Source organism: Nematostella vectensis, chromosome 4 (assembly GCF_932526225.1).
Source record: "Nematostella vectensis chromosome 4, jaNemVect1.1, whole genome shotgun sequence".
Lineage (NCBI taxonomy): Eukaryota > Metazoa > Cnidaria > Anthozoa > Actiniaria > Edwardsiidae > Nematostella > Nematostella vectensis.
Genome location: NC_064037.1, coordinates 4,482,173 through 4,491,859, shown reverse-complemented (window position 1 = coordinate 4,491,859; position 9,687 = coordinate 4,482,173). Strand labels below are relative to the sequence as shown.

The window sequence follows — 9,687 nt, the reverse complement described above, 5'->3', positions numbered from 1 at the left end:
CATCAAGTGCAGTGGGGTTCTGGTCTCAGCCAGGATCACATTAAATTATAACCTGCGTAGCAAGCGTTTACCGTGCGACGAGTGCAATGATTCAAGTATGCGGTAAACGGAAACGAGAAGTTGGCCTTGTTATTCCTGGATGCTACACTGCGAGGACAAAACGAAAGAAAATTGCTGACATCCTAAGAAATAAGATCAGGAACGTTAAAGACCGGTACCCTTATTTTGGACTTGACATTGAACAAGACGCTACTCGCTTTTCAGTACCAGTGTCGATTAAGCAAGATGGCAATTAAATTACCATTTATATTTCCGGAATTCCTATGTCGTTTGTTTTTAAGCTGGCAGAGAAGGGAGCGGGGAAGGGGAGGGGGTCGTTAAATACAGGGGGCGTTTATTACAAACTTGTAAGCTTAGGGGGGGGGGGGGGCGTTCATTAGATCAGAGGCGTTCTTGATATAGGGGTTTTATTGGGTCATTTACAGTATGCACGGATCAACAGATCATCTACCAAAATGTACTCAAACCTATTTTGTTAAATATAATAAAATAAAGTCAATAAAATACTTGTAGGGCTAATTTCTCTATCAAAGATCCTGTTCTCCTATTTGTGGTAGATATGGTACCACTGGGGTTAGGTAAGTTGAGTGCTGTTCTCCTATTTGTGGTAGATGGTACCACTGGGGTTAGGTAGGTTGAGTGCTGTCCTCCTATTTGTGGTAGATGGTTCCACTGGGGTTAGGTAGGTTGAGTGCTGTTCTCCTATCTAAGGTAGATGGTACTACTGGGTAAGGTAAGTTCAGTGCTGTACTCCTATCTAACGTAGATGGTACCACCGGGGTTAGGTACGCTGAGTGCTGTTCTCCACCTTGGCTTAAAATTAATTTTCCAGACATAGTGATAAATAGAAATCTCATACTTAAACCACCTTGGCTTAAGATTTATTTTCCTGCAATAGTAGTGACGAAAAGAAATCTCAGGCTTAAACCACCTTGGCTTAAGATTTATTTTCCAGAAATAGTAGTTTTGATATGATGTCTCAGGCTTAAACCACCTTTGCTCGAGATTTTTTCCCAGTAAAAGCAGTGATAGATACATCTCAAGATGACCATTGGATGGACATTGACACAGATACAGACATCCCAAGCAGAATCCCTAGGACGTATCATCTCCCAGATAGCATAACAGTTAAGCCGACCAACTCATACGATCGCTGCCATTCGTTTAACGGCAAGTTAGACATCTCCAGAAATCCTTTGCAGTCCACAAACTGCCGAATATGTTTAATCACGCTCGTGGCGTCATCAAACGCCAAGAGAACAGAAAATCCATCAGGATCAGCGTATCCTTCGTTATCCCTGGCGTGCGAATCGTACATAATCCAGCCAGTCGACGTTCGAATAATAGCGATGGTCAGGTTCATGAAGCGGAGTAGAAACTTGTTATAGTATTTCAGTTGCTCAAAGCTGCGTTCCAGGGGGAGATATGGATCGTTACACTCATCCGTCCATGAGCTGACATCCTTGATGATGTCACCACAGCAGACCTCTTTCTGTACGATAAACTGACGATTCCAGACTTTGATCTGAAGGTTTAGTTCGTCGATGAGGAGGGCTGAGCTCTGGGTAAGCTTGACCTCCGTTAGCCGTTTGCTGTGCTCCTTGTCCCCTGTCTTGATCAGAGAGTCAAGGTCTTGTGATGTCCATTTTCTGATGTCTTTGATGCAGGATCTTAGCACCGCAAGGTACGCCATGGTCGCGCACTGCACGCCGGGACAAGCTAGGTCGTACCAGCCTTGATGTCTTGTCCCCCTGGTCACGAGTTGGCAATACTTGATCTTGTTTGGCTTGGGCGATTGGGTCTTGGAGCTAGATCAAGAAAATCTTACGTTAACGACAGAAGTGAAAATTTTATGGATGGGTATTACAGAGTGACGCAACTGTATTATCAACGCGATCCCTGTGTTCTGATTTGTTTTCAAATAAAGGTTTTGATCTACTCTAATCACTTGCGGAACCAATTTCTCGTCAAAAAACGTTAGGACAACAAGATGAGTCTGAATACACAGAGATCGGTCAAGAGCCATCGCTAGCCACACCTTTGTTGTGATGTCAAATTCATACTTTAAGAAATTATGTGAATAATTCGCGGAAGTCTGTTAAATATGTTAAATTTTTATTTTGAATCCTATAGTCATATTCATACGCGCGCTCTCATTGGTCAAAACAGAGTGAGACCCTTTGTGGAATTCAATAGTTGAGTGGAATTCAATGAAAGCACAGGTGTACCGCGAAATTTTTCCCAACGCGAATCATATCTTTCAAACTTAGCTTAGCTGAGAAAAGCAAAGTTCTCATCAAACTAGTTTTGGCATGGATTGATGGACTTGTTTAGGAAGAAACTTTCGCTCTGAGATTTAGTCTGAATTTGCCAGAAGTTGAAAAACTTTCCAATCCTTTGACTCTTGCGAGTAGGAAACAAACGGCGACTTGGCGCACTAAAGACAAAAAACCATGAATGAAAATACAATCAACCGAAATACAAGCATTCAAAGAGTGTATCACGGCCTACAACAACAGAAAAAAGCACCAGATTCGCTACACACCAAGCGTAAAAATCCTGAGCCTCTGTACCACAACCGCCTTTTATTGGCTGGTAAAATAACAACTACGAACTTCTTCTTCGACAACTATAAATAGCGCATAAAAGTCTCTTCAACCATATAAAAAGAATTTGACCATAGGATTCAAAATTAATTCATCATTGATTCGTGAATTCCACGAAAAATTTCACTTGAAAAACGATATCGTTTTTCGCGTAAAATTTACCGTAGAATTCCCTCATCGATTATGAATTTCTCTATAGTATGAAATGGACATAATAACAAGGTTTCTCAACTTACCTCTGCTCTGGGATGATAGCCGATGTGATTCTTTCATTTATGCTGTTACTCCAGGCCGTGATAGTAGAAAGAGGAAAGGAGTTCAGAGTTTTGATATTTTCCACAAGAGCGCGGAAAAGACATTTCATGTCCTCGAAAATCTCCGCAGGTGATGCGTAGACTTCAGGAAGATCGGGCTCCATTGCAGGATCGCCGCTGTTTTTTTCAGACAGTTCGCTTTGTGTGGAAGCTCTGAATCCCTCTGAAAACTGCGTTTTGTTTGACAGAACATCATGTTGCAGAGAAGCAGGAGACTTGATCTCGGAGTCTTTCTGCTCGGCGCATACTAGCGCCTCTTCTGCAACTTCAACAGCAGTCTGACCAGGTTTCGATGTTACCGTACTATCAACCTCACCAGGAATCGGTGCTGTCATAGTTTCAATTTGTTCATGGTCTAAGAGGGATGTCTGAGGCAAGATGTTGAACTCATGATCATCCGTCTTCAGATGTGTTGAAGACTTCTCGAAGAAAGCAAGTGTACCATTTGCTTCTTGGTCAAGGAATGGCAGCAGGCTATGGTCTGCTCTGTTCACATCGTAGAGCAGCATTAAGCGGGGATCCGACTCGGAAAGAACCGGAGCGGACAAGCAACGCTTGGTCTGGCCAGCCTGATGGAACTTTTGCCTAACAACATCAGCTGAGGTAGATCTTGAGGGTCTCCTTGATTTGAACCTTTTGAGCACACTGAGAACACGGGCAATTAAGGAAGGCTTCTTTAGATGGTCTTGACCCTTGCTAGATCTTCCTACTGACAAGGAAGGCTCGGAAATGGATCTTTGAGTAGAAGCTTTATCTCGCCCTGTGGCCTTCTTGCTTCCAGCCGTTAAATCAGAAATAGATGATGTTTTAAACTTTGCGATCTTCATTGGGACGGTTTTGAGCCTCTCCCTTGACTCCTCGTTCTTGTTATCCTGCGCCGTGTATCTAGTTCCTGTGTTTTTGAATTTGATGCGGGTGAGAAGTCTCCCGATTAGGTTATAACTACGGAGCGGATGTACAGTCGGTCCAATCTCAGTAGATTTTGCGCCGGCTGCTGCAACAGGCAGGCTTTTTACCAAGCGTGGTTTTATAGCGCTCTCCGAAGGAGGGTTCCCAATAATACTTGGCAAGGAGTTCGACCTAGCAATCGAAATGCAATCGATTTTGACAGCATCAAGAAGTGATTGACCTGCAGTCGTTATAACAGTTGACTGTGCAAGGGCTCGGATCCTGCAAACCGCGTCTTCAAGTGTGGAGTGCTTGGCTCCCTTTAAGTCCATGTTACTGAAGGAGCTTGAACGAGGCAAGGCAGTGAATGCAGGGGTACGCATCTCAGGGAGAGACTTGGACTTTGGTAGCCTATAGAGAGGAAGCTGCACACTCTTAGGCTTCTTGTGCCTTTGAAGACGTCGAGATTTCTTGTCCTTCTGTGAAAATAAGTGAATGGTATCGTTATTTATTATGGGTCGCTTCTGGAGACCACTATGGAGATGAAAAGTCCAGATGGCATCTCAATAATTTCGAAATCTCAAGGACTTTGCTCAGCCTAGTCCCAGGTTTTCAGACCTGGTTTCCTGTGCTCGGGGATGTATGGGGAGCAAGCTTAGGATATTGGTCGACCTGTAACTTCATTTCCTATTACAAACAACATTAAACATTTCAGGACGGCTGGTGTAGACTTGAGGGTGGCCGTGTGTACTTTTTGTACTTTTTGGACGAGTCTAGAAGCTAGATTTACTGTTTGACTTTTTTTTAAAGTCACCGCGATTTTTTTTTTTTTGAGCTGATGATACAAGTGTCAGTGACGTTATATGTTTTTCTTTTTTTGCACTAGTTTCACGTCAAAAATGGATGGATATTTAGGATCCAATCCCATTTCTAAATGCCAGAACACAGCACTGCCTCACTTTTAAAGGGTTTAAGAAAAAATGAGGAATAGATCCCGCGCGCCAGGAAAGAAAGGATGGAGCTAATGCAGAGAAAGGGAACCCTTGCAACCGACCCCGTACGCCTCTTGGCTAACGCAAGATTGCGGCTAACGCGCGCAAGGCCAACCAGAACGCGGTTAACATCATTAGCATCTGCAAGCCCTCACTTAGATAACGGGTAGACTTCGCGCGCCTCGTCTCTGCCTCTCTTCTTTTCCAACCCTTTTGGCTTGCTACGCACGCTACCTCACTATGTACTCACCCTTTTGTGCCGTCTGCTCGTTGGTCTACGTTTTAACACTCGCATTTCAGCATTGCTCTTTGTCAAGGCGTCGACCAGCAGGACGATAATGACGAGTAGCACGGTCGTCGCCAGATAGGTCCAGATGAACGGGATGTGCTGCTCCCATGGGGGTGGGTGTGCCTCATTGGGGACGACTGCGAGGGCTGTGCCATCCGCCACAATGTTCACTACTCGGAAATGAAAACATAAAGTGATACATCTTTTAAACCTACTAAGCTCTGGGATTACACTCTACTTGAAAAGTAAGCGACAGTTTTTCGTACAATCTTGTGCGTTAAATAAAAGAAAGCCAGTCACGCCGCCATTTTAAGCTTCTGCACATAACGAGTGACTCAAAGAATCCATTTCCATTGTCTTATTCAATCAAGTATCTGAGAAACTTTCAATCAAATATCATTAGTAAAGTAACAGACTTGGCTATGTTTATTTATTTATTTATTTATTTATTTTTGGCAAATTAACCGTGGTATTATCATACCACATTATATAATACTTTTCGTTTTACAAAAAAAAACTCACCTGGCAAATTAAAACTGGTGCCAAAGACATCTGGGATATGTGTGATCGTCGAGTATCCGAAACTCCCGCGCCCTGCCTCCAGGAACACTGGGAAAGAGGAGAATGAGGGTCGGGTACTTAGCTAAACATAACCAGGTAGACAGAGAAGTCATAGGAGAAGAGACGCGATGAAAGAAAAAGAAAGGGAAGAAAGAGAAAGAAAGAAGACAGGCAGAAAAAGAATTGGAAAAATCAGACAGAAAGAAGAAAAATGATAGAAAATAAAGATAAGGCCGACGGACGGACAAGAAGCCCTGAAACTGAAATAAGTGGATTTACCTGATTGTAGATCCGAAGATGACGATCCTTCAATTTGTAAAATCACTGGAATAACAAAAGAAATCTGAATCTAACTCCACTCATGGCAAATAAACCAGAGTATCTTAAAAGATAATAAAGCAAGCTGTTGAGATGGAACGCGTTCTACTAGCGGAGCCACAGAGTCGCTTCCCAAGCTTTTTCAATCTCCGTTTTCTACTTACAATTACATGTCTTTCCTGCAATGAGTTTCGGCAAATATAGTAGCTGTAGTTCTGGGTAGAGATATTCAACAATCCCTAAGATAGTGCCTAAAATAGCGCCCACGATTAGCCAAAGCATGGCTAAATACCGCTCATTGGCGCACTGCGGGAATGTATGATTACCATTGTGACGTCATTATTGAGGTCGTGACGAAACGCGCGCGCCTCATAATTAGAACGAATACACGGGTTCGGTTCCATTTTCAGCCGATTTGGGTAGGTTTTAATTCAAATCGAATCCCATTCCGATAACTTTTTCGGCCACGAACCACAGCATCTTCAATCAACGAATAGCAAAACTCGACTAACTCAAACTGGGATAGCCCAAATTTCTTGTTATAACTGGAACTATGTTCATTAGGGGACTTGCGCTAAAGATTACGTGACCTTTTAGATGGCAAATTAAACCAAAATATACACAGAATTGATTGCGCCCGTCTCGCCAAAGAACGACGAAAAAGTAAAATGTTTAAATGAAAATGAACCATTTTTGAAAGAAAAATTGTGTCTTTTTCGTAAGCGCTGCATAAGTTGCTTCTTGTTGCATCTATTTTGCCGCTAAAAGCCCCCTACTTCGCTCAGATTTGGACCTGACGAGGGATGGCGTTCAATAGATAGGAGGCGTTTATTGGAAAGGGGCATTCTTTGCAAACTATGAAAATATAACATATCCATCAAGTGCAGTAGGGTTCTGAGGCCTCTGCTAGCAGGGAACAGCTCAGCTATTACCTTCTTGGAAATCCACAGCCCAGGTATTACCTTCTTGGAAATCCACAGCCCAGGTTTTATCTCTCTGGAAATCCACAGCTCAGGTATTACCTTCTTGGAAATCCACAGCTCAGGTATTACCTTCTTGGAAATCCACAGCCCAGGTATTACCTCTCTGGAAATCCACAGCTCAGGTATTACCTCTCTGGAAATCCACAGCTCAGGTATTACCTTCTTGGAAATCCACAGCTCAGGTATTACCTTCTTGGAAATCCACAGCTCAGGTATTACCTTCTTGGAAATCCACAGCCCAGGTATTACCTTCTTGGAAATCCATAGCTCAGGTATTACCTTCTTGGAAATCCACAGCCCAGGTATTTCCTTCTTGGAAATCCACAGCCCAGGTATTACCTCTCTGGAAATCCACAGCTCAGGTATTACCTTCTTGAAAATCCACAGCCAAGGTATTACCTTCTTGGAAATCCACAGCTCAGGTATTACCTTCTTGGAAATCCACAGCCCAGGTATTACCTTCTTGGAAATCCACAGCTCAGGTATTACCTTCTTGGAAATCCACAGCTCAGGTATTACCTTCTTGGAAATCCACAGCCCAGGTATTACCTCTCTGGAAATCCACAGCTCAGGTATTACCTTCTTGGAAATCCACAGCTCAGGTATTACCTTCTTGGAAATCCACAGCCCAGGTATTACCTCTCTGGAAATCCACAGCTCAGGTATTACCTTCTTGGAAATCCACAGCTCAGGTATTACCTTCTTGGAAATCCACAGCCCAGGTATTACCTTCTTGGAAATCCATAGCTCAGGTATTACCTTCTTGGAAATCCACAGCCCAGGTATTTCCTTCTTGGAAATCCACAGCCCAGGTATTACCTCTCTGGAAATCCACAGCTCAGGTATTACCTTCTTGAAAATCCACAGCCAAGGTATTACCTTCTTGGAAATCCACAGCTCAGGTATTACCTTCTTGGAAATCCACAGCCCAGGTATTACCTTCTTGGAAATCCACAGCTCAGGTATTACCTTCTTGGAAATCCACAGCTCAGGTATTACCTTCTTGGAAATCCACAGCCCAGGTATTACCTCTCTGGAAATCCACAGCTCAGGTATTACCTTCTTGGAAATCCACAGCTCAGGTATTACCTTCTTGGAAATCCACAGCCCAGGTATTACCTCTCTGGAAATCCACAGCTCAGGTATTACCTTCTTGGAAATCCACAGCTCAGGTATTACCTTCTTGGAAATCCACAGCCCAGGTATTACCTTCTTGGAAATCCACAGCCCAGGTATTCCTTCTTGGAAATCCACAGCCCAGGTATTACCTTCTTGGAAATCCACAGCTCAGGTATTACCTTCTTGGAAATCCACAGCCCAGGTATTACCTTCTTGGAAATCCACAGCTCAGGTAGAGATTGCAATATCTCCTTTATTATCAGATCCGGCAACAAAAACGTTTGGCTAATAGATTTACGATATACCAGAGTTATACATTGCGAACCCGACGTTGTGTGCGTGTGCGTGCGTGTGCCCTGGGTACGGGCTTAGGTATTACCTTATCTTGGAAACCCACAGCCCAGGTATAAGCTGACTGGAAAATCATCACAGCTCTTCTTCCATCCTCGGTGATGTTTTGTATCAAAAAATAAATCCCCTAATTTGTATTTCTTTTATGTAAATTGTCTTTTTGCCGGGCTGTTCCCTTTTTGGGGGCATTTCCTTTGTATACAATCCTTGATGTTCGGTGTTGGAAGTGACCCCTCTGATTGCAACGAATCACAAGATTTCTTGGAGGGATACATTTTGACGCAGCCATACTCTTAGTACACGTGCGGGCGTTTCTAAATAATTTTTACGGAAGATTGATTGGAAAACTTCCCTAGGGAGCCTTAAAAGCGAAGCAAAGTTTTTTAAAGAACTCTTTAAAAAACTTTTAAACAGCATCCTGTATGTGAACTGATTAGCACTGTCTATTTTGACAGCATAAAATGTCATAAACCGACTCATTGTAATAAATGAGGTTAGAACTACATCGGGTATGACGATCAGAAAACCTGCCATTGGTATATCCATGAACATGCGCAGTAACCCCCTTAACCTTAGTGAACTGAAAGTGAGAAATGATATCATGTCTATTGGAGTCTTCAAGAGCATGTGCGATATCCACATGGGCACCGATAAAGAATAAATAAATGCGCGGACACATAACAGCGTCATGAGAAACGCAGGACGTACTGCAAAGCTGATCAGGCGACTGAAACCTGTCTTTGCTCGCATTCCCACCCTATGGAACACTCTCGCCATCCTGACCTGGGTGTTAATATTAAACCTGTAAAAGAGCGTGTAGAACATAGCGCTTATGCATGCACCATCAGGAGCATATATATCGTGTACCATCCAAGGAGAGGTAGAAATGTTTTACGAACGCTTGCAAGGTTTTTGAGGAAGTGATTACTCTCCGAGACTGCGATGGGAAGGAATCCCTTTCTTTGAAACTCCGCCCACAGTTCTTGTAAGATGCGAAAAGGCGCAGATCTCCATTCGGTCTATAAATCTTTGGCGATAGGAATACACATTGCTCTGGAAGAAGTGCTTACTCTCTGAGACTGCAGCAGCAAAGAATCTCTCTCTGACAAATTCATCCCACAGCCCTTGCACAAAGCGAAAAGGCACAGTCTTGCTGGCCATGCAGCGGAGAGGGGTTTTAGCCTGGGTAACTCGTTAAGACCCAGC

General features: G+C 43.3%; 1 protein-coding gene across 1 annotated transcript; it reads right to left on the bottom strand.

Annotated features, from left to right (window-relative positions):
* Positions 1-450: 450 nt before the first annotated feature.
* LOC116618662 lies at positions 451-6,420 on the bottom strand. The gene is made up of 6 exons (XM_048726505.1): positions 6,193-6,420; positions 5,990-6,034; positions 5,672-5,758; positions 5,111-5,319; positions 2,903-4,347; positions 451-1,868 (listed from the first exon to the last, which is right to left on the bottom strand). The coding sequence occupies exons 1-6, from the start codon at positions 6,308-6,310 to the stop codon at positions 1,166-1,168; spliced, it is 2,607 nt and encodes an 868-aa protein (XP_048582462.1). The 5' UTR covers positions 6,311-6,420; the 3' UTR covers positions 451-1,165.
* Positions 6,421-9,687: the final 3,267 nt, after the last annotated feature.

What these genes read in the sequence shown, in the direction of transcription:
- LOC116618662 (XM_048726505.1), bottom strand. Translation starts at nt 6,310, where the DNA reads ATGCTTTGGCTAATCGTGGGCGCTATTTTAGGCACTATCTTAGGGATT. An exon ending in TGCAGGAAAGACATGTAATT is followed by an intron (nt 6,035 to 6,192) that starts GTAAGTAGAAAA and finishes TTGTTATTCCAG; the next exon opens with TGATTTTACAAATTGAAGGA. An exon ending in CACCAGTTTTAATTTGCCAG is followed by an intron (nt 5,320 to 5,671) that starts GTGAGTTTTTTT and finishes ATTTCCGAGTAG; the next exon opens with TGAACATTGTGGCGGATGGC.